This window comes from Centroberyx gerrardi, chromosome 16, assembly GCF_048128805.1.
Source record: "Centroberyx gerrardi isolate f3 chromosome 16, fCenGer3.hap1.cur.20231027, whole genome shotgun sequence".
NCBI classification, from domain to species: domain Eukaryota; kingdom Metazoa; phylum Chordata; class Actinopteri; order Beryciformes; family Berycidae; genus Centroberyx; species Centroberyx gerrardi.
In genome coordinates this window covers 28,844,855-28,869,365 of record NC_136012.1, presented here as the reverse complement: position 1 = coordinate 28,869,365, position 24,511 = coordinate 28,844,855, and the positions used below count along the sequence as shown (strand labels likewise).

At 43.8% G+C, this 24,511-nt stretch overlaps 1 protein-coding gene across 1 annotated transcript; it reads right to left on the bottom strand.

The window, feature by feature from the left end:
- Positions 1-226: 226 nt before the first annotated feature.
- Positions 227-23,810, bottom strand: canx (calnexin). Its single transcript, XM_078288998.1, has 15 exons — positions 23,777-23,810; positions 16,873-17,115; positions 13,826-13,899; positions 12,819-12,877; positions 12,567-12,708; positions 11,463-11,544; positions 11,138-11,330; positions 9,750-9,939; positions 8,858-8,971; positions 8,451-8,607; positions 7,356-7,571; positions 6,169-6,288; positions 5,281-5,422; positions 4,725-4,834; positions 227-3,739 (listed from the first exon to the last, which is right to left on the bottom strand). The coding sequence occupies exons 2-15, from the start codon at positions 17,110-17,112 to the stop codon at positions 3,683-3,685; spliced, it is 1,896 nt and encodes a 631-aa protein (XP_078145124.1). The 5' UTR covers positions 17,113-17,115; positions 23,777-23,810; the 3' UTR covers positions 227-3,682.
- Between the last annotated feature and the right edge of the window lie 701 nt (positions 23,811-24,511).

Below are 24,511 nucleotides of genomic sequence, written 5' to 3'. Positions count from 1 at the left end.
ACTGGTGTGAGAGAGGAGACTAAGTCTTTATATTGATTTGACAATGATAAATTGAGCTTTAAAGTTTCATCTAGTCTAAATAGACACCAAATCACTGTACTAATAATCATTATATAATATACAATCTATTAGTATAGAAACTGTTAAACTGGTATGGATCATTTAGTAAAATCTGCTGAGCAAAAAGACTGAAACAATGAAAGAAAGAAGGAGTTTCCAGCCGCAGTCAGTTTCCATTAGGCCTTTTTATTCATCAAAACAAATGGCTCGTCCATTCAGAGATGCTGCATGTCCAAACACATCAGGCTGTCATCACAGTGTTTCAATTCATTAGTCGGACCTTTCCATGATGCGACAGCAGATCTAGCTCTACCTCTCTATAGTGTACAGGGTTAAATCAGAAACCAGGCCGGGCGAACCGTTTTAGTTCAAACACAAAATAAAAAGCATCACGTTACAGAGTCATGTCATGTTTCACCAGCAGATACAGTGTTCAGTCTACAGTCTCATCTAGGCAGCTTCAGCCAGACAAACAGAAAACAACAAAACGTCAAGACTAAAAAGAGGAAGAACAATAAAAAGTGAGTATGGGTGAAACACATTCGCAGAATGTTCCTGTTTCAGTCCTCTGAAGGTTGAATCTTACAGCTGCTGGAAGCTTCGTCTCTTCTGAACCCGAGCCGAAGCCGAGCGCCGCGCCACAGCAGAGGAAGACTAACACAACTCTGACAGCCGGAACTAACTAGCCTGCATTCACCCAGGGAGACAAAGGTTAAAGGTCACCTGACATGGAAACGAGGCTGAAGCTGAACAGGTGACAGGAAACCCTGCCGGCAAGAGAGGAACATCTCCAACATCTCCAACATCTCCAACATCTCCAACATCTCCAACATCTCCAACATCTCCAACATCTGACGTTCTCAGCCTCAATCTCTTGTTTCTGTTTTAAGTCACATCATTAGTTCTGGTGTTTTCCCTGCTCACTGTAGGAAATGAACGACTAGTCAACCGCCCGTCAAAACCCATCACCAAAGGGTTTGCTGGTCGGCCGTGGAGGGAGCCAATCCCGTCCCGACTTGGACAGACAGACAGAAACAGATTCTGGACAGCTGAAGTCTAGTGTTCAAAACAGGAAGGGAAACTTGTTGACAGGCTGTTAAATCTCAAAAGCCACTGGTCACTTTCACTATTTCACAGCCAGCTGGATGTTTAACAAGATTCCAGATGCTGGTTGGTCACCTGACTAATATTTTCCAGGATCTGGGTGATGACTGGTGGCCAATTCTCAGCCTCTCAGTCATTCTGCAGAAACCCGGCAGCAGCAGCAGCAGCAGACGTTCTGGTTAAAATGCGAGTCTCCGTTATCGTGACAAGTGCCGTCTCTTTCAAACATGGGGCAAAACGTCTACACGACTTTACCGATCGTCCGGCCGTCTGCGTCAGCTTCACCAAAACCCAGAGGGGCGAGGAGGAGCAGCTGCTGGACGGGCTGCAGGTAAGAGCCGCAGTTTCTCTCTTAGTGCCTTTTCTTTTCATATGGGGTTTAAATTCAGCAGAGGGAGAGAGACCCTGAACTGAACTGAACTGACAGTGGATTCAGTCTGCAGACTCTACAGCAGAGAACTGAGCTGCTGGTTGGGATGAAAACCTGCAGACTGACCGGAAACCACTGAAGTAACTGTTATGGGAGAAGACACACCGCTGCCGAGTGAAAACCTTGTATCTCCAAAATGTCCAAAACGTGTCGAATGTCAAGGCTCTGGTTTCTCAAGTCAAAACCAGGAGGTGGAGAGAGGAACCATGGAGACAAGACATCGAGAGCGACAAAACTGGAGATACCAGGTTTTCACGGGACAACAGTGAGATGCTGGGGGGGGGGGGGGGGGGGGGGGGTCTGCTGCTGCTGTGTTGAAGCTTCCTGGTTCAGGATCTGCAGAGTGAAACCCTGAACCTGCTCACTCTACCTGCTAACTGACCAAAATGTAAAGCGTGCCATGTCATCATAACGACCGCCATGCTGACTGAGGAGGGCTGAGTGGGCGGAGCCTGGACCACTTCCTGTTTTAAACTCCAGAGTCAGCGCCGAGTGAGGAGACCGGTCCGACAACCTCGACATTTGACCCACAAACCTGGAGGCAACAACTGTCGCTCACCTTCAACTACCAAACTGTCTGTCTGTCTGACCGTCTGTCTGTCTGTCTGACCGTCTGTCTGTCTGTCTGACCGTCTGTCTGTCTGTCTGACCGTCTGTCTGTCTGACTGACTGTTCTTCCCTCCTGCACTCTGACAGACACTGAACATCCAGACTAGAAGAAAAAATAACAACAATGGAATCAAAATTTAGAAGTAAGAAAAACCATCCAAAGTCTTAAAAAACACATCACATTTACAGACAAATCAAAACTGGCCCCTGCTCTCTAGGACCATGTGAGGTTCTGTGCTGACCTAGCTGACCTCTGACCCCTCTCCGGCTCAACCTCTGACCTTTCTGCTGCCATCAGGAGGTTAAACAGTAGAAACACTGAGGAGGCTCATGCAGGGAAAAGCAGATCTTCAAACCCCGAAACACTGAGGAGCGTGGTGCTACATGTCGCTAACCGCTGCCACACACACACACACACACACACACTGATGACTGGAACAGATGGAGGAGGGAGAGAGAGGGAGAGAGGGAGGATGAACACAGAGAGAGAGAGAGAGGAAGATGGAGGTTCGACCTGCCAGCTGTAGTGTTGCCCTTTAACCTTTTAAACTCTTAGCAAGGCTACTGCTAGGGCTAATTAGCAGGTCAGTGCTAGGCTAATTAGCAAGGTGTTGGTTAATTAGCAGGGCTGTTAGTAGGTTCATTAGTAGGGCCTCATTAGGCGAATTAGTTGGTCACTGGTAACCGTAATTAGCATATTGTTAGTAGGCTAATTATCAGGTCTTTTAGTAGGCTAACTGGCAGGTTGTTGGTAGGCTAATTAGCTGATTGGTGGGAGGCTAATTAGCAGGTCGTTGGTCACTGGTAACCCTTACTAGCAAGGCTGTTGGTAGGCTAATTAGCAGGGTGTTGGTAGACTAATTAGCATAGCTGTTGGTAGGCTAATTAGCAGGGTGTTGGTCATTGGTAACCCTAGTTAGCAGATCTTTCAGTAGGCTAATTATGTGTTGGTCAGCTAATAGCAGGCTGTCGTCGGACTGGGTGACGCGCTCAGCGGCTGCAGGGCGGACGGGGCGGGACGGGGCAGCGTAGGGCGAGACGGGGCGGGGCAGGACGGGACAGGGCAGGACGGGGTGGGACGGGATGGTCCGCGGGTTCGAGTCTGCTCATGTGTTACGGAATGGTGCTGGAAGTTTAGTTAATCTTTTCAAAAAGCCCTTAAATTACGCTAACTCAGTCTTCTTCATACTGGATCATCATCATCATCATTCGTCCATACTGGAGGTCCTGACTGTTTCCTGTCGGCTTCACTGCTTCCATGGGTTCCATTTAGGCTTCCTCGCCTCGTGGGGAGGAGGGGAGGAGGGAGGAGGAGGGGTGGAGCTGGGGTTTGGGAGCAGAGGGGGGTTCATGGGGGTTCAGGGTGGGGTTGAGGGGGTGGTGGTAGGATGGGGGGGGGGGGGGGGGGGTAGGGGTGTTGAGGTCAGGGCTGTTGGTTTCACAGAGCAGAGCTCCAGCGGTCTGCAGCCTGCAGACTCATCAGTCCTTTCTGAGCCTCCTGTTCCTGGGAGATCTGCGCAGAACATCTTCCTCCAGCTTCTGACAGAACACAGAGAGAGAGAGGAGAGGAGAGAGAAGGAGAGAGAGAGGGGAGGAGAGAGAGAGAGGAGAGGAGAGAGAAGAGAGGGGAGGATAGAGAGAGGAGAGAGAGGGGAGGAGAGAGAGAGGAGAGAGAGGAGTGGAGAAGAGAGAGGAGAGGAGAGAGAAGGAGAGAGAGGGGAAGAGAGAGAGAAAGGAGAGGAGAGAGGGGGGAGAGGGAGGAGAGAGAGGGGAGGAGAGGAGAGAGAGAGGGGGAGAGAGAGAGGAGACAGGGAGGAGAGGAGAGAGGAGTGGAGAAGAGAGGAGAGGAGGAGACAGGAGAGGAGAGAGAGAGAGGAGAGGGGGGAGAGAGAAGGAGAGGAGCGAGAGGGGAGGAGAGAGGAGAGAGTGAGAGAGGAGAGGAGAGAGAAAGGAGAGGAGAGAGGGGGGAGGAGAGAGGAGAGAGTGAGAGAGAGGAGAGGAGAGAGAAAGGAGAGGAGAGAGGGGGGAGTGCTGTGTTAGCATGATGAAGACGCCAAATGTTTCATCTTCAGTGTGTTTTATTTATTGTATTTTTATCTCCATTATATCCTTTGTTGTTTTAATGAGGTTTTGGATGAACAACAGTCAGCATGATGCATGTAAAGGCTACCAGCCTCTATAAGGCTGCAGAATAAACGCTGAATATGCAGTTTTTTAACTGTAAAGCCTGTAAAACTGAATCTGATAGTCAAGTTTGGTTTGGAAAATGAACAAAAATAAAGATCAGACATCTGGAAAGTCAGAAAGATTTATCTGCTCACATTATGAACAGTAGAAATAAAACATTATGCAAATATGGCTGAAGTAATGTATCCTTTTTACCATATAGCCAGCAATGACATTTTGTTTTGTTTAATAGTTACTGGGATTTATTTTAGACATTTTTAAGCTGCTCATCTGTCCGACAGCAGAAACATCATCTGACCTCTGACCTCCTGTCATCCCCCCCCCCCCCCCTCACCTCTTCAGCCGTTGCCTCGTTCTCTTCCTCCTTTTCTGCCTCCTCTTCCTCTTTCTCTGCAGGACTTTCCTCTCCATCGCTCTTCTTCTCCTCCTCCTCCTCCTCTGCAGCTGAAAGCAGAAAGTTGAATCCATCAGACCAACAGGAAGTGACACGATCCCAGTGAGACTTAAAATTACCCCGGCTGTCCTGGAGCAGATGGATGGAAACCTTAAGAAGCTGAATTCATTAGAAAGAGTTCAGATTTTAAGTCTTTTCAGTTGAACCACCAGATGTCACTCCTCACTTCCCATCATCCATTTCTCCAGGGAATAAATGAAGAATAAAGGTTTAATATGTTAAACAGTAAAAAGAGTATCAAAACGTTGAATACAGCCGCGTTTCTGAAGTACCTGAACAATTTAAAGTTTGACAGGAGTCTCTAGCAGCTACTACATAAAGGAATATTGGGAAGCACATGAATGTAGTCGTTTTTAGAGCTGTAAAGGCAGGAAGCCCAGACTAGTTCTCCCAAAATAAACTGATCAAAACGGAGGAAGACAACACGAGTTCAGACCTGGACTGCTCTTCTCCTCCTCAGCCTTCTCCTCCTCCTCTTCCTCCTCCTCCTCTTCCTCCTTCACGTCCGGCTGAGGTTCGTCTGTCTTCTTGTACTCTGCAGCAGCAGCAGCTGCGGCGGCGGGGGCCGGACTCTTCTTCTGCAAGACAGATGAGCACAGTCCAGTGAGTTTACATTTAAAATACACAGTGACAAACAAAATCAGTTTCACCTTCAAAATTAGCCCGAGGAGTAAAATAAACAGTCAAGCATGGAAATAATGCACAAATAAAACGTTTTTAGACCTCAAACCGTTTTTTAAGACTCAAATGAAGCAGTTAACCGTCTTAAAGGCTCATTCACATCTAGATAACTAGAAAGAAAACTATGAAAAGGAAAATTGTTCTGTGTTCCCACTACAACGATAACCTGATAAAAACATCCAAAACCAAAACTAGAACTATATTTTGGTTCGATCTCAGACCAATTGTTTTGGATGCAGAGACAACAATAAAACATTTTCAAACAAAGATTAAAGCTGTAAGACAGAGGGAGGTGGAGCGTTCAGGATCTCCCTGCAGCGAGGAGCTGATCACAGGAGTCCCTGCAGTGTGAATGCAGTTTAGTCGTCTTTATAGTTCTCCTTCTAGATGGAACGGGCCTTCAGCCCTCGTCAGACAGGATCAGTCTTCAGGAGAGAGTGTGTAAAGTGACATTATGGCCAATATGTGTGTTTTTATTTCTTTAGTAGCTTTTATTACAGCTTTTTATATCATGTTTGTTGTTTCTCAAGTTTGTTGTTGCTGCTGTTGTGACTGCATTTCCCTCCAGGATGAATAATGTATCCATCCAAAGGTGTGTGTTTTACAGTGTGTGTGTGTGTGTGTGTGTGTGTGTGTGTCTGACCTTGCCGGTGCAGCAGAAGACGATGATGAGGACGAGCGGTAGAGCCACGGTGAGAACGTAAACCACCCAGAGCCACGGACGCTCCTCTGCAGCGTTCAGCATCTGAGTTGCCAGACCGGGCTGAACAACACAGGAACCAAATACATTAATACAGGAACCATAGAACATATTAACATTAATACAGGAACCATAGAACATATTAACATTAATACAGGAACCATAGAACATATTAACATTAATACAGGAACCATAGAACATATTAACATTAATACAGGAACCATAGAACATATTAACATTAATACAGGAACAAAACACAGGAGCACAGTACTCAAACAGTAGGACTAGTAACAGTAGTAGTAGCAGTAGTAGTAGTAGTAATAGTAGTAACAGTAACAATAGCAGTACTTGTAGTTAATCCCTGCCTCCATCTGTCAGTTTCCCATCATGTATTGATTATATTGATAAATTAACAGCTAGCCAAATAAACTTTATTTTAGATTCATGTTGGTTTCTGTGACTGAGCTGCATCCAAACATGTTTCTGCTTGATGTAAACACTGACAGCATGGTGAACTACAAAGACCATAATTCATTGCACCTATGATGCAGCATTTTGTGTTGGAGAAGCCGACAGAATAAGCTGAGAAGGAAACCAAAGTGTAATCAGCTGTATGTTATATTGGTCAGACAGACTAGTGACTGAACAAAGATGACATACTGTACTTGCTAAATGAAATGTCAAAAATATAAACTACTTTGATATATAGACATACAACAGAAAACTGATTAATAAACTGTTAGACAAGTGATGCTCATCATCATGTGCATGGAGGAGTAAAGATGATGTCACCAGTTATTAATAAACAGCTTGTGCTTCACAGAACTGATTCACTTCCAGTCTGTAACGTGTCAGACAGTGAGGAGGTTGTATCTGTTACCGTGGAGACGTTTTGACCCACAACATGTTTTCCTGTCCCACAGCAGAGACTGCGTCCCTCCTGAGCTTTACATCACTCTCTCTGAGGGGATCCACAAAACAAACACTGCACAACAAACGCCGCAGGTTCAAATCCAATACGCTCTCCTTCATGGGGGCTTTAAAGAAGTGGAGAGCATCACTCCTACACCTTCCCTTCCTAAATTTCTCCCCCCAGCAGTTTCAGGCTTTGAAGCCGTGGCTCCACCCACCTCGGCGGCGCCCTCCGCGGCCTTCTTCAGCCCCCAGCCGTCGGTGGCCCAGCGCTCGGCGGTGCTGCGGTCGTTGGTGATGAAGAAGTTGTCGAAGAAGATGTTGGAGGACATGGACCAGAGCTCCAGCCCCACGGCGCTGAACGGACTCATCCTGAACGGGTGCAGGTCCTCGAAGAACGCCGGGTTGGGAATCTTCCTGGGCTTCCAGACGCCCTGCGGACACAACGACACGCCGCTCACATCATTCTGTCAAACTTTACCAAAACACAACTTCCACTGCCCCGCTTGGTTTATTCTGGTATAAAAAACAGATTCAGAGTTTTGGCTTCACACCCAATTCATTTAATACCTCTAAAACGTACAGGATTAATTCTGTAAAAAGTTTATTATCATTATTACTCATTTAGTCAACCAAGGACTTCAGTTCCCTGTGTTGTTTGGCTATTCCTTTCCATTATTCTCATTTTATTCTAATCTAAAAACAATTTCAGAGTTTTGTTCCAAAGGTTTTAGATCCCTGGTGGAAACAAAAATCTTTACCTGAGGTTCATTATTCACTTTCTATAAAATGTGGAGGATCCAGTCAATAAAAGTGTCTGATTTACTCAACACTTCAGCTCCTTACTGACCTTTAAAAAAGTACCAACATCTGGTTTAATGTCGAGCTGTCAATCATTGAGTCAACCATGGATTTAAGTCATTTACTGTCCTTAATATCCATAGAGACATACAGAGGAGATGGACATAGGGTTGTATGATTAATCAAAAGTATTACATAAATCGAAAAATCACAATATTGACCACTGATATTTCCAAATCAGTAGAGGCTGTGAGTTTCTATCTGGTGGTGTGGAGGATCCCTGCTTTACTCTGGACTCTGCTTTAGTATTCTTAGTATTTCAGGGTTTTTCTTTTGCTAATCTCAAACCTAAACACCAGTCATGACCTTTGACCTTTAAAACACAGACACATAGTTACTGCCGTTTTCCTCTGGAGGACATAAGAACCACATTTTGCTCAAAATATTCAACGTGCTTCTGAGCCTCTAACAGAGAGCTGGTGTGTGAATGTGGGCGGGGCCTGCAGGTTCACCTGGTAGTTGGGGTTGTCGATCATGGGCGACTTCCATTTGCCCTTGTAGCTGGGGTTGTCAATCATGGGCCGTTGCCAGGCGCCGCAGCCGGGGGCGGACTCACAGGCGGGGTTCGGGACCTGCGGGGCTTCCCATTCGCCGTCCATGTCCTCGTCCCTGAAGGACAGGAAGCAGACAGAAAAAAAAAAAAAAATAGAATTGAAAATTAGATTTCTGCCTCTCTCTCTCTAATTCAACTGTCTAATAAAGGCAAAAAATAGATATCAGCCAATCAGTGTCGTCTACCTCTGACATGATGGAGGTTTGATGGAGGTTTTAGATTGGTGGATCTAAAAGCAAATGTAACCCTGAACCACCACTTAGTACATATAAACTACAGTGTGTGTTTGTGTGTGTGTGTGTGTACCAGTCGTCAGGCTTCACAGCGTCCGGGTCACCGATGTACTCCGGCTCGTCGTCCAGCCAGCCGTCTGGTTTCACTGCATCTTCATCTGCAATCTGAGCTGGAGCGTCCTCATCCCTAAAAACACACACACACACACACACACACACACACACAAATTCAGCTGCTGGTAGGGAAATTACCAGCATCCACATGGAGGAAGCAGTCACTCAGGCAGGTCACAGCTACATCCACAGCTGCACACAGCTATGTAAATATTAATATCAGCATGTGTATGGTGACATACAACAGCTGTCCAAGTAACTCTGCATTCACATCCAATCAGATACATTGTAAAAACAGATTTCGTATCTGGAAATTTCACATGAACACCATTCAAATTGGATCGGGAAGTCGGGAAGTGGTAGAAAATTGAGTTATGACACAATGATGAACTTTAACCTTCTCAATATGGCGGGTAAATCCAGTTTAGTGTGAGTCAGCAGTGAGAAAACACTTGTATACACCTGCAGCTTTATTACAGGTGTGTCGTCAGCAGACTAACCATCATAACTAACATCTGTTTAAATGAAGTTCGTTAAATTTAAGCTCGTTAAGCTGCAGGACGGCCATGTTTGTTTATCGCTTGTCTTCCTGGTTTGATTTTCGGATCTTCCTACCAACATGTGAACACACAGTCCGTTCTCCTGTAGTGTGATGTCATCAAAACCATTTGAATATGAAGAGGATTATGGATGATTCAAATAAAAGCTAAAATGTTATTTATAGCAATAATAAAAAAATGTACTTTGTTTCATTAATTAGATACTGGTCAGTAAAGAACAGGGTTGACTTACAGAAAATGATTTTTATAAAACCATGACACAGTTGCCGTGGTAACGCGATGCGTACTGACCAGTCGTCGGGCTTGGCGGCGTCGGGGTCCTGGATCTTGGGCCGCTCGTCCCAGTCGTCCGGCTTGTGGTCGTCGGGGTCCTCGATCTCGGCGGTGGGGTTGACCGGCGGCGTGACGTCCGTCAGCAGGCTGCCGCTGTTCACCACGGTCTGATCCACCAGCACCTCGAAGCTGCTGTCCGGGTTCAGCACTGCAGACACACACCAGGTCTTGATCAAAACCCCCTTCATACACACAAACCCTCAGACCTCCATGTCTGCAGCTCCTTCACCATCACACTGACTCTCAACCGTTTTCATATCAAGGACCGCTAATTCAGGCCACATTAGAGCCACGGACCCCCATTTGATGAGATTTTTTTTATTTTCTTGTACTTATGGTAGTAACTGTTGTCTTGTTGTAATTGGTAATTTGAATTTTATATACTGTACATGTTTAATTTTGACTGTCTTGTAAGGATGCACCGATGCCGATACCGATAGACTAAAATCCGATACCCAAAGTCATGAGTAACATGTAAAAAATAAAAGCAAACTGTCTTGATTTTATGCAGAAGCCTGTATTTCTCAAATGGTGAAAAACAAGGATTTTACCTCAATAATTTTGTCCATTGACCCCAAACTAAGGTGTAATATGTAAAAGTAATGGATCGGAATGGAACTCGCTATTGGCCGATACTTACATTTTCGTACTCGTAATCAGTATCGACGTTGAAAAAGTGGTATCGGTGCATCCCTGCTGTCTTGTATTGATATTATAAATGAACCCCAGGAAGACTAGTCTGTCACTTGTGCGTCGACTAATGAGGATCCACAATAAACAATAAACAACAAACAACAACTCTTCCAGCAGCTCTACTGGTTTCTAGTGACGGACGATCTGTTTCTCTCCCGAGACGATTCAATACGTGATCTGAGGTTCAGGATTCAATACAACCAGGATACCATGTGATCAATAAAAGTTCAGTGACAAGTGGTCAAGAGTCTCATTAGTGATTACTACAGCAGAACATGGAGCTGATATCACCATTCATGTTCCTGACAACATACGGACTGACACATGTTGTATTGAGATATATTGAATTTAGATATATTGTCTCATCACTAGTAGTTTCCTCTGTTCTCACTATCAGCTTCTCTCTGTAAAGCTTGATTGTTGAAAGCGTGTGTGTGTTACCTGGTGTGTCTTCTTGTGTGTGTGTGTGAGTCTTATCCAGTGTGTACAGGTGTGTCTTCTTGTGTCTGTGTGAGTCTTACCCAGTGTGTACAGGTGTGTCTTCTTGTGTGTGTATGTGTGTGTGTGTGTGTGTGTGAGTCTTACCCAGTGTGTACAGGTGTGTCTTCTTGTATGTGTCTTCTTGTGTGTGTCTGTGTGTGTGTGTGTCTTACCCAGTGTGTACAGGTGTGTCTTCTTGTCGGTGTAGTATGTTCTCAGGTCTGCGTCAGGCTTCTTGGCGTGTTTCTCTTCGAATTCTCCGGTTTTGGGGTTTTTGTGTCTGAAGATGAAGTGCAGCTTGTAATCTTCTCCACATTTATCCGGTCCGAACATGATGGTGTACGGAGTTTTATCCACAAACTGGTCCTGCAGACACACACACACACACACACACACACAGGGTTCAATTACATCAAACTCAGAAGCTGACTACATTTTGACCAGCTACTACATTATCAGTTGTTATAATATCTAATATGAATATGCAGAGAGTCTGACCAGGTCGAGGTCTGGAGTCTGAGTCAGCAGCTTGACGTAGGCACCGCCACAATCTATACCTGTCTGGAAGTTCACCTCATACCTGGAGGGAGAGAGAGAGAGAGAGAGAGAGAGACAGAGAGACAGAGAGAGAGAGAGAGAGAGAGAGAGACAGAGAGAGAGAGACAGAGAGACAGAGAGAGAGAGAGAGAGACAGAGAGAGAGAGACAGAGAGACAGAGAGAGAGAGAGAGAGAGAGAGAGAGAGAGAGAGAGAGAGAGAGAGAGAGAGAGAGAGAGAGAGAGAGAGAGAGAGAGAGAGAGAGAGAGAGAGTTAATGATGGAAAAAAGGAGATGCAGATCATCTGTCATTACATAAATTTGTGCATTGATTAACTGATTGATTTGATATTATAAAGCCTTTACAGTTTTATCAATAATCTGCTCCAGCAGCTGTGTCTCCATCATGGAGGAACATTGTAGAATTGTCTGTTAGTTAATAAAGTGTAAATCTCTACTAGACACAGATCAATATTAGTGATTTCCATCAAGTAAATTGGCTTCCTGAATGAAAACACACATTCACCAGAAATGGAGACTTCTACATGTCAGAAACACGCATGTAGGAGGACTGACATGTTACAGAAATGTCAGAAAGTCTAAATCCAGTTTGAGTCTCGTACAATGAGACTGAATGATGATCAGTCAGATAACGTCAGGCCTCTGGATGGATTTATTTGACAAAACACATTTGTCAAATAATAATGAGCGCTTCGGGCGACTGTAAGAGCTCGTATGTGATATTGGGGGAATTTGATCAAATGATCCTGTTTTGTTTCAGCTTTTCTAATTTGATTCTTCACAGAAAATACTGGGATGGAAACCGATCTGACAGGATAAAAGCAAACATGAAGGAAAACAGATTTATCTTTAACATTTTAATGGAGAGAATTTCTGCTTCTACAAGGAAGTTTCAGAGTGAGACATCTTCCTGGTGGTCTGTCCCTCAACGAGTGAGTTTGTAGGGAGATGATTGTTATTTCAAGTGTGTGTGTGTGTGTGTGTGTGTGTGTGTGTGTGTGTGTGTGTGTGTGTGTGTGTGTGTGTGTGTGTGTGTGTGTCTTACTGGATGATGAGGGGCTTGGTGTCGAAGATGAAGGGTCGGAGCAGCTGGGCGGAGATGGCGTGATGTTTGGCTCGAGACTTCAGAACCAAACCTTTATCTCCTGGGAGCTTACTGTCCGTCATCTCCTCCACCGCCCATTTACCTGTCAACAACAACAACAACAACCACCTGTCAACAACAACCACCTGTCAACAACAACAACCTACCCAATATCTACATGCTGTAGATCTACACGTTCTGATCTGTACGTACCGTCATACTTGGCGATCTCCTCGTCGGCGTCTTCCTTCTTGGCCTTGGACAGCACCCAGCTGGAACAACACACTTCAGTTAGGAAAACATCAGATTACAGCGGAGGCTCCTGAACGCACCAGGCTCTAAACACAGATCCCATGTGCTAGAGGTTCCTGAAGTACCATCAGGGAATGAAGGCGTTCTTCAAGGAACCTTCTGGGGTTCCCTGAGGTTGGTAAAGGACTAAAGGACTGTGAGGAACCTAAGGGGTGTAGAGGTTTGGTTCTGTGTTGACAGAAGAGTAAATCTGGACAGCAGGTCTGTGGTTTGGAGTGAGAATCACCAAAACATTCGACTGAACTAACAGTGAACAGAAACACTTCCCAACGATGAAGATGGGATTTTAGAACAAGTTTAACACTAAAGATTAATATTCCTTCATATGCGGACAGCTCAGACTGTTCGTTACTGAATTAGACGAGTTTGATCCCGCATGACTTGATACCGAATTTAAAAAAAAAACCAATAAAACTCCCTGGTGAATATATTGAGTAATTAGCCAATGAAGTACACTAGAGGCTGTAATTTCTTCATGAGATAAAGTGGGCAATAAAGCTAGATGATTTCCACTGTATTTACATTTTCCTCACTGTTAAATGAATGAGAGGGAAAATGTTCAGTTGAGGTCATTTCCATAACAGTGAGATCAGGGTTGGTTTCTTCTCTCAGGTGCAATTCAAAATGTAAAATGCCTCCAATGAAATATGAAAATGAGATGTAACCTGACATCGTACCGCTGGAGAACAGGTGATGTGAGACAGTTATTATTCTGCATGTCAGAGTTAGTCTCAACCAGTATCACAGCCGGTCTCCAGCTACAGAAACTGTAGGAATCAGGAGTTTTTCCATGATTTTATAGACAATTTTCGCCTGTTCCTTTCCTTCTGAAGACCTGGAAATGATCAAATTCATTTCCTGTTCTTTCCCAGAGTGTCCGACCCTGCGCTGGTGCAACGTGTGCTCACCTGTCTAGTGTCCCCCGGTCAAAAGACTCAGCGAAGAAATGTTCCCCCATCGGCTCCGGAGCCTTGTAGGTCACCTGGACAGGAAGAGAAAGTGACAGACTCAAGTCAGCTGGGTTCACTGTGTCGCAGAGGTGTGACCAAGTCAACCTGGCTCGAGTCCCAAGTCAGTCTCAAGTCTCAAGTCTAAATGTAGAACAGCAAGTCAAGTCAGAACAAATCAAGATTCCAGTATCAATTTAATATCTTAAAGAAAACTAAATATCTAGGACTTTTCAATGCAATATGGTTTTAATAGGATAAAAACTTGGTAAGAGCATCATGAGTTTGATTTCTATAATCAGTTTCAACTTCAATAAATTCAATCATTCCATACAAATTCAGAAAACAGAATTTAAATTCAGTCGTCCGCTGGAACAAATCTCATCACTTTCAATCTAAGTCATTTACACAAACACAAGATCTCAAGTCAAGACTTTAGAAACCTTTTCAAGTCATCATGAAGTGTTTTTATTCTCATGTTCACTGCTGAAGAGAAAACTTCAGTCGGTGGATGTGTTGGTGGCGGCTGTGTGAAAGCCATAATAACTGCAGGTGTGTTCTCTAGTGGGATTAAGGACTTGAGCGCTGCCACAACACTGTTACACCTCTAATTAAAGTAAAGTCTCAGGTTTCTGACTAGTTATTACATCTAGAACAACATGCAGTCAGAACAGAAACAGTCACTTTCCTTTTCTTTTTTCTCACTGCAGCTGTTTTTTCTGTTTCTTTCTGTCTGTCTGCACTTTGTAATTTCGATTTTGTAAAGCGCTACAGAAATTAAGTTTACCACTAAGTACTATCACCAATACACGCAGAATAGAGTAGATGCGACAATGAAGCACATCACCTACAGGACAGTCAGTCTTAACCTTTTCATCTCCAGAACCCAAAACAAAGCAACACCCACAGCGCTGACCTCTGACCCCAAGTCATGACTTCAATTTTCTCTTTTCAGGATATTTTACCGATTCATTCATGGAACAACACAGAGGCTGCAAGTATTCATGACTTCACAAGAAAAATCAGGCTTTTATCACGGCACTTTGTTTTCTCTGTATTTATTGATCTATTTATTTTACTTTTATGTATTTACACGTTTTTTTTTTGTGCCTGTATTTTTTATCCTGTTTTTTTTTACCCCTTTGTGCGTTTCTTCATATTATTTTATCTCTCTTATGTTTGTCATTTCATCATTCAATGAAAACAGTGAAGTAACGTTCAGACAATCTGCAGGTTTCAGAAAACCAGATTTAAGACTTTTTGATGCTGCCTGGAATTTAATTTAAGACCAATTTAAAAACAAAATTAAGAAACAACGTTCTCATAATCAGCCTGTTTCTGACTCAACAGCTGATTAAAGTTATGAAACTATAAATGTGCAGAATAAGAAAAAGGACAGCAGGAAATTAATAGTTAAGAGACATGAAGTCCAGCTGCGTTTAGTAAAGCAGACAGGCTGCTAACCTGTTCTGGATTAATCTAACAAACCTCTAATCACCGGGTTTAAGACAATTTAATACTTTTTAAGTCGTTAAATTCAGTTAGTGGGGATGAATATTTGCTGACAGCGTTCAGTGTTTAGTGTTTAGCTGTGTGTGACAGAGTGTGTTGAGTTATGTGGCGGTCAGTGGATCAGTGGATCAGTGGATCAGTGGGTCGACTCCCTGATCCAGCTGGTTAATCAGTAACAGCAGGCAGAGCGGGACGGCGCCCAAAACCTCCTGGACTGCAATCACACGGAAAACAACTGTGATCACATCCAGGCAGCAGGTAACTGAGGCACTGACAGGATTACTGTGCACTTTAACACGTCTCCACAGGTCAATACACATCTTCTTCATCCTGTACATCTGTCTATGAAGATGCTTTATCTTTATTTATTGCAATATTTTCACTATGTTCAGTAATTACTTGTTTAATGATCTTCAATACTCTCTGTTCATCTCATTCCTATCAATATCTTTTCCTCTGCCGCAGCAAAGACCCAATTTCCCCACTGGGATCAATTAAGTCAAGTGTTAACATGTATTTATGTATTTCTATTGATCCTCAGGGTGTTTCTGCCTGCTGTGGCCCATGAGAAAACTATAACTTTATACTGGGATGTGAGTCTTTTTTTAAAGGAGCAGTCAGTAATGCGACCAGGAGGAAGTGCGATAACAGGGACAGATCTGACACGGCTTACGGTGGCCTGGGAGGGACAGAAACAATAAAGTCACATTTTCCCAGTGTTGAGCAGTAAGCTAGCTGATTATTTAATGTCTCTAGAAGAGCTAATAAACTGCATCAGCATGAGGAAAACTAGAATAATGAAACTGATCCTGCTGTTTTGGCTTGAGAACGAGTTTTTTTTTTTGCCTTCGTAGCTGAAAAGTATCACAGCGCCGGGCGCTCGCTGCAGCACCCAACTCCGAAATCGCTGAGCATGTGTGTGTGTGTGGGGGGGGTGTATTGGGAGTGTCTTGAAATTCAACGGAGGGCAGTTTTGTTCCTAAACAGCGTACGGGCCGAAAGTGAGTTTGGAAAGCCAGAAATCTCAACCTGACCAAGTAATCTTTGATCATTGGTACTGATCAATAACTATCAGATATTGTTGTTGTTTTGTGCCATGGGGCGGTTTAAAGGGGCCCTTTAATGAATCGTTGGCACTGCAGACGGGGTAAATCCAAAACATTCTGCACATTTTTACTTTCGTTTCCATTTTATTCTACATTTGACCAATAAAGTAATTTGTAATAAACACTGAATCGACTGTTCCAGACATTTTCTATCACATCTTCTATTTTTACATTCTATTCATAGTATTCTCATGATGTCACACACATTTCCTACCATTGTGGTGCTTTATCATACACACAGCTCATTGGCTGTGGCTGTTATTTGTCACTTGTTATAATCACCTGTTAATTGATTACAATCACCTGTTATTTTCTTGTCAAGATGGAACAGAATACTCGAGTCTCTGTCACTCATAAAACTGACCAATCGTGTGCTTCCTCCAGACTTACTTTAGGCGTGGGTGGAGCTTTAGGAGCGGACGGAGCCTCGTCGGCCTGCGCCTCCCCGTCCAGCTCCTCCTCCTCCTCGTCGACTCCGGCCACGCCCAGGTCCAGCTCGTCCTCCACGTCCAGCTCGTCCCCCAGGACGTCCTCAACCAGGTCCTCAGCCTGAGCCCAGGCCACAGGGGCCAAACTGAGGCAGAAGAGGCCGACAGCGAGAAGAACACACAACCTGACCTTCTGATCCATTATCTGAGAGAGAGGAAGAGGAGGAGCAGAGAGGAGAGAGGAGGAGAAGACGAGGAGGAGGAGAGAAGAAGGAGGAGGAGGAGAGCAGAGAGGAAAGGAGGAGGAGAAGAGAAGAGGGGGAGGAGAGAGGAGAAAGAAGAGGAAGAGTAGGGGGGGAGAGGACAGAAGGAGAGGAGAGGGGGAGGAGAGGAGAGGAGAGATTTTAAATGTTTGAAACCAACTACTGATATTTCTAACATTTCAAGGCTCTACATGTTAAGAATGTTGAATTTCTCAGCAACAGACAGACTGCTGTCGGCCATATTGTGTGTCAGTCCAGAGTCTACAGACTGTTCTCCTCCGTTCACACACACCACATCGCCAGGTCGTTAACCAGTGTTTCCCTGGCACCCGTCGCCATGGTAACCACGAGTGCCCGCGGGACACGCAGCCTCGGCCCCTTTAACCTTAATGAGATTACACCCCACAGGATTACTGCTGCACCTCCAACACACAGACAATGTGCTCAGCACATAAACACTGAAGTCTATGGAGACTGCAGGTTACTCATTACACAAACCAACACACACAAACCAACACACACACACACACACACACACACACACAGCCGGGGGTGCTGGTTGATAAAGCCGGTGAAGAGACAAACCCGGACTAGAATCTCTCTTTACTTTAGGGAAGGGCATTTCAAGCAAAAATACTATTCGATATTCACTGGGAACTATTCGACCATTCTTCGAGGATCACCCCCCGCACGGACGAACTAGGCTAGCCATATTTACATTAGCTAGCCAGGCGGACGTTAGCATAGAGCTAGCTAGCTAAGCCAGCTATCTAGTCCGGCTAAATAGCTATGGCTTGATTAGCCCCGAACCGAGAGCGTTAAAACGAGAGAAGGACCGGTTCGGGGCTAATCAAGCCATAGCTATTTACTACAAGCCAGCTATATAGGCGGACGTTAGCATAGAGCTAGCTAGCTAAGCCAGCTACCTAGGCTGATTAGCCCCGATAGAGGCGCCGGTAAAAACAAGGGAAAATATACTTTTTAAGAAAAGACGATAGTCGCATAAACTATTCGATTTTTTATAATTTAATGACTATTCGAAAATTCGAAAATCATGACCCATCCCTACTTTACTTAAAGCAGTAAAGGAATAATTTGCCTCGACTCGTTTAACAGGAGACACTAAAAAAAAAGCTGAAAATAAATTGATAAGTAAATAAAACAGCAGCAGCTCAGCTCATGTTAACCTGCTGTTCATATCACACACACAGCAGACTGCTGGGCTAATGAGCTTAACCTACAAGGGATTAGCATGCCTGGCTAGCGCAACAGGCTAACAGAGAAATGATGACCAGTGCTAACCGTTAGCTTAGCCTTAAACTGACCAACCAGAGCCATGTGGCGGTTCAGGGAATTAGCCGCAGACCCACAACAAGGCGAGACTCCAGGACCAGACGATCACACGCTGGCAGCCTCAGATGGCAGCGAGAGGAAAGTTTGAATTTTGTGGACTTCATTACCCAGAAATCCTGAGCAGTGACATCAGTAAACCGGTCTGTGATGCTTTATACTTTAGAGACGAGAGAGGAACAAGATCTAATGTTTTCCATAAAGAGTCTCTTCCTTTGAACTGACTGGATATTTTGTATTTTTATTTGAACGCTCATGAAATGTTTTCCCATTTCAATCCATCACTTCCTGTGTGTGTGAAGACTTCCTGCCCACATGAGCTCATTGGAGCAGAACCAGGAAGTTTCATACTTCGCTGATGGGATGAAAGGGATTTTCTTTCATTACTGAGACTGAAAATAGGGAGAGAAGTTTCTCTAATCCAGAGTGTCGGACAGTGAGTTAGCAGGCAGGTTTCACCTCAACAGGATACATGGCTGTGACGGACGCAATGGCTGCTGGGAAATCAAACCTGCGGACAGCCTGTCTGCCACCCAGGAGACACACAGTCCAAACCAAGACATCACAGCTAACTGAAGCTAAAACCAAGACTACAACCACAACAACATGTCTGCCTCCACAACCAACTGAAATAAGATAAATGAACCTGCTTCCTGATTTCAGTTTCCTTCCTGTGAGTGAGGTGAGGAAACAATCCTGTGGTCAACGGGCCCTGATCAGTGATCAATACATCACCAATACACTGATGCCTACAGCGCACATCCAGAGACCGTTTTCTGTAGACCTCCAGTACACCAGGAAACCCAGTATGACGGCAGTAGAACACCAGTATAGCGCCAGTATCCCAGCAGCCTCTCTGCTCTGGAGGAAATCAGGCTAGTTAATCTTCAATTGGCAGATCGTCTCTGTAAGCCTGAGGACAGCTGCTGCTTCCTGAGGCTGATCCGAGGCGTGGTCTACCCCCCCCCCCCCCCAATCCTCCCCATCCCCCACACAATACCCCCCCCCCCCCTCCCCCCACACCAGTTTCATTTCTCTTTCTTCTAGTTTTCTGTATTTGATCGTTCTCTCTGTATCCACTCGGCTCTTTACTTGCATCATTAATTTTTTGTTCACTTCCTTCCAAGCTGAGATGTTTTTTTAGCAGAAACCCCTTGGCGTTGTTTTTTTTTTTTTTTTTTAATCTCACGTGCACTAATTGGCCATTTTTCTTTATTGTTGCATACATTATTTGCATTTTATCACTGTATTTTCACACTTTGCTTATGTGTTTTATCACTGTGCAAACAAATTAGTGACAATTATTTGCATTCCATTTTTTAAAAACCGTTGTGCTTTAACAGCCAAATATAAAACTCTTAAAATAATTAAAAAACAAGAAGGAACCTCAAGGCTCCTTCACTACCGGACAGAAGAACAAGACAAACCAGACCTCCCGCTCCATCTGCTCTCTACTCCCATCATGCATCAGTGGGTCACATGTACTCAACTGAGGCATGTGTAACAGGCATGAACTGATGGGGAAGGGGGGGGGGGGGGGGGGCACTTGTCAATCATTACCAGTCAATACATTTCCATTCTAGTTAGCCGACTCTGATCCAGAGTCTCACTGAGCTCAGCAGCAGAATCTGCTTCAGTTCCTCCATCACCAACATTACAAGCAGCCAACTGTAAGGAGGTCAAAGGTCACAGCACCCTGACAATAGATATTATAACATCTAATATTCCTGTGACCTGGAATAACCATCATCTCTTGGTCTGACTGCTGCAAGATAACTGTTGAAACTCACTCCAGTGTTTCCCACACAGAGTTAATATTCATCTTTGTTTTAGATCCATTTCAGTGAGTTAACACATGAAGCCGCTGTTCTCACCGATGTGGTTTTCAAACAATCAAGATTCAATGCTGCCAAGTGCTGAAAGCCTGTTAGTGAACTACAATGACCATAATTCATTGCACACATGACGCAGCACATCTGTGCTCCTGTGAGCGTCGGAGAGTCTGAAGCGAAGCCTCTGTAACCAGATGGAGGAACAAGTCAGATAATGTTAATGTTGCAATGCAATTAGCTTAAAGAAGACAGAGAGGCCTTACTGCCTGAAAAACATGAGCTACTGGGCTTCCTATAAGAAACGCCAATAACACGTCATCAATAACTATCAGAACCCCCCACCTTCATGACTGAAGAGGATTTCATCAATCAGATCCAAACCATAAACCATGATTTATTTGGTTAAAGTAAAAAAACAAAAACATAAAAATGCACACAAGTTTAAATTTGACTTCTTTTAGTTGGGAAAACTAATGGCAAAAATTACACAATAGTAAAGAAAATTGCCTGTTGAGTTACATCATAAGCCTTTATTCAACACAGGTACCGGACAAAAAGTACCATTTTCAATTCAAAGAACCGGTACAGAAATGTTTCAAACAATATCGACGCAGAGACAAATCTGCAGACACCAACTTCTTCAATGACATTTTCTATTAAACACACACGCATAGACTAGCCTGCCTGTGTGTGTGTGTGTGTGTGTTTAAGGAAACTGTAAGGACCAAATGTCCCACAGCTTCCCTCTGAAGCCTCCACTGTCTGCTCCAATCTGTCTCACAATGGGTTCAAGGATATGAAGGGCTAAAAATAGACTCTAATAGACTTCTACTGCATGTCAGTGGATTTAAATGGAGGGGGGATGGGGGGGTGGAGGGGGTCTTTACAGTGTGAGGAGGTCAGTTAGTCAGTTAGTATGGAGAGACTCAGTTCAAGTCAATGTGAGACTGATATCTGCTCTGATATCGTTTTTTTTTTTAATTATCTGCTCCAGTCTGATCTGATGATATGATGCAGTTTGATTGATTACAGATTGATTGTAGAATTGATCAATACTGCACTGGCTGTCTGTGAGAAGCCCTCAACCTGAACTGATTCTAATGAGACATTTTGATTAGATTGACAAAAATGTATGATTATGATTTATTATTATTATTCTGGTTTCAGTGGAGAGTTTTAGTGTCCCATGATGCTCTAAATCAGGGAGGCTTTTCAGGGGAATTCAGGGGGAAACACTGAATACTTGGGGAGTTTTGGGAAATTTCCGATAACGAACGGTCAAATTTAACTGGAGATACTAAATATCTCCACAGCATGTTGCCTGTAAGCAGCTCCAGTCCAAACACAGTGTTATGTGTCTCCTAAAGTGTGTATCAGACCACAGAGCGGCCGGTTAGTGTTTAAACTGCTAAACAGTGACCGGCTGCTTCCTGACCAGAGAGGAATAAAACACTGGATGACTGGGTTTGTTTCTTCACTGTGAATGTGTCACGAAACTCCATCAGCTCGTCTCTCACTGGGACAGGTCAGAGACGACCCGCCCCGCCGCCCCTCAGCTGAGAGCAGAAGGTCAAACTGGTCTGGCTGCTGCAGGACCGGATCCAGATCGACCTGACAGGACGAACTGGTCTGGAGTAACGGCTCTCTAGATCTTAATCTGCAGCTCAGTGTTGGGAAACATCAGGCTGGTGGACCCTCAGAGAAGACGAGGGCTGGGTGATATGGTTGGAATCAATTTCACGATAATCATAAGGATCTTTTTCAATATCAATATATCTAACGATGTGGCTCACATGTGCAAAACCGCATGTTAAATAATCAAATTGATGAGTTGTGGTATTTTTTTTTATGTCTCTGGGTGTATGTATTGTTAAGTTAAATGTTGTGTTTTTGGGGTTTTTTTCTTGTTGTAATTGTTTCTTCAAAATCAGAAATGCCAATAAATAAACCATGGGGGAAAAAATATCGAATTGATGTCCATCTCATTGAACTGAATGGTAATGTTAAGTGTGATGTCAATCAAAACTGAAATGTTCAAATAATATTCTTTAAAATGTTTCACATCTCATTTTCTCTGAGTTTCTAAATAAAATGTGCTTGTTCTCATGGGTTCAGACAGCAGCATTGTGTGTCATGATGATCACCACATCATCACCATATGATTCCACTGAAAGGCCATAAACCATAATATTGAATTAGCGCCCGGCCCTAACTCCAACCAGATGTAATGAACGGTCAGCAGGTGGAGAACCACCATCTTCCCTTCACTTTAACATCATCATACAGGGAAATCACTGCTTGACTCTTGCAGCAGAACTTAATGTTCAAACTGACTTATAAAAGGCGGTTTTATGTCGAACTAGATCCGGACAGACAGGACGAACAGGCTGAAACCTGTCAGCTGTGTTTAGCCTACAGAATATTCCAGATCCAGCTGACAGCGTTTCACCCAGTTAGACTGAAGGTTAACAAGCCAACTGACACACATGTACAGTCTGACCCTGATAGATAAAACCCATTCATCTGATTTTGATGCGAGCTGAGTCAACTACAGTAAATAAATATAGTAAATACAGTAAATCCAGGCTTTCCTCTGCACTGCTCAGCCTTTAAACAGTTCACATGTCTTCTCTGTTCCTCTGTCAGGATACAGAGCCTGGGTTATAAACAGGGAACCGAGATACAAACTCACTACTACACACATGGGCGTCAGCTATCTTACCAGCCATCCCACTGACAACTTTTACATTTAATAACCGTTTAAAACACAGAGATAAACAGGCTAAAACGAAACTACACAGGGTTTAACACTGACATCTAGCAGACGAATAGTCTTCTGGGGTAACAAGACAAATAAAGCTTTATCTTGTACATGTGGACTTCTCTGGTGCATGTTTTTTTTTTATATTTGAAGCTGTTTAAATATGTAATAATGTATTTATTTCTTGGTCTAAAGGATCCTGGACTGAATGAGAGCTGAAGCAGCGCCGCGGTGTTGAAACGCCGTCTGCAGCTCAGTGGGATCAGCCTGGCTAACGTTAGCTTAACTAGCTAAATTAACTCCGTTTTCTCAGCTGAGTCACGTCAGTTAGCGTTTTATTCAACACATCTCATGTAAAGCCCGACAGTCTCATTTAAAAAGACGGAATTTAGCCGTGAATTAAACGTTGGTAAAGGCCAACACTGCAACAGGCTAGCCGAGGCTGCTAACTAGCTAGCTTAGTGGTAATTAGCCGCCGTTAGCCACTCAGTGCAGCGCTAACAGCACGCGGAGCAGAGCAGCTTCACCTGGACGAATAAACTCTGCTGTAATCTAGACACTGAGCGTGCACACAGGAGGAAAACAGCTGTATCTGTCAGTAAAAATGAAATTTAAAGCCTGAATCTCAGTAAGAAGTGACATTTCTCCGTCATTACTCACCTCCGGCTCTCCGATGTGACCGCCTGGAACTACAGAGGGGATCACGTGGGGTTATGGTAGCAGGACCCGCCTTCCTCTGCCGCTGATTGGTCAGCAGCGACGGAATTTTTACGTTTCCTGTCAACTGTCAAGATCTTATTGGACACGTCGAGTGTCCATCAAACTAAACGGCTTCCACGCCTCCAAACTGAAACTCGTGGACGGCGATGATTGGTCCAGCTGTAAGAGGAAGTGTCTGCTGATTGGCTGTAGTAAGACGGATAAAATGCCTGCTGGATGAGATTAATATTAGCAGCTTAGATAAGACATTATACTAAATATAAGACGAATTATAAGAACTATTAAGATTATTTTTTATAAAAGATCATTGACAACAGAGAGAAGATTTAAAGGTGACACTGTGATCCGTTGCTCCAAATTGTGTTACTTAATTTTATTTTTTCTTGTTTTGTATATTAATTTATTTAAAATATCTCAGTTAATACTCTGTGATTTCTATTGTTCAGTTGTGGAAAGTAATTGTGAAATTATTATATATGTGAGTTGAATGTTAAAAATGAGTGCTTTATTTCTCAATACATTGCAAAAAAAAAGATTTGCAGTCATGAAATCATGAAGCAATCATATTCCTCCTGCTACTTTTCAGTCATGGTTTGTGTATATGGGTATCTGGGTATATATATATCTATATATATAGATATATATATATATAGATATATATATCTATATATATAT

Coding starts and splice junctions, on each gene's coding strand:
- canx (XM_078288998.1), bottom strand. CDS start 17,112: ATGGATCAGAAGGTCAGGTTGTGTGTTCTTCTCGCTGTCGGCCTCTTC. Junction 11,331..11,462: donor AGACTCCAGACCTCGACCTG/GTCAGACTCTCT, acceptor GTGTGTCTGCAG/GACCAGTTTGTGGATAAAAC. Junction 6,289..7,355: donor CCGCGGAGGGCGCCGCCGAG/GTGGGTGGAGCC, acceptor TGTGTTGTTCAG/CCCGGTCTGGCAACTCAGAT.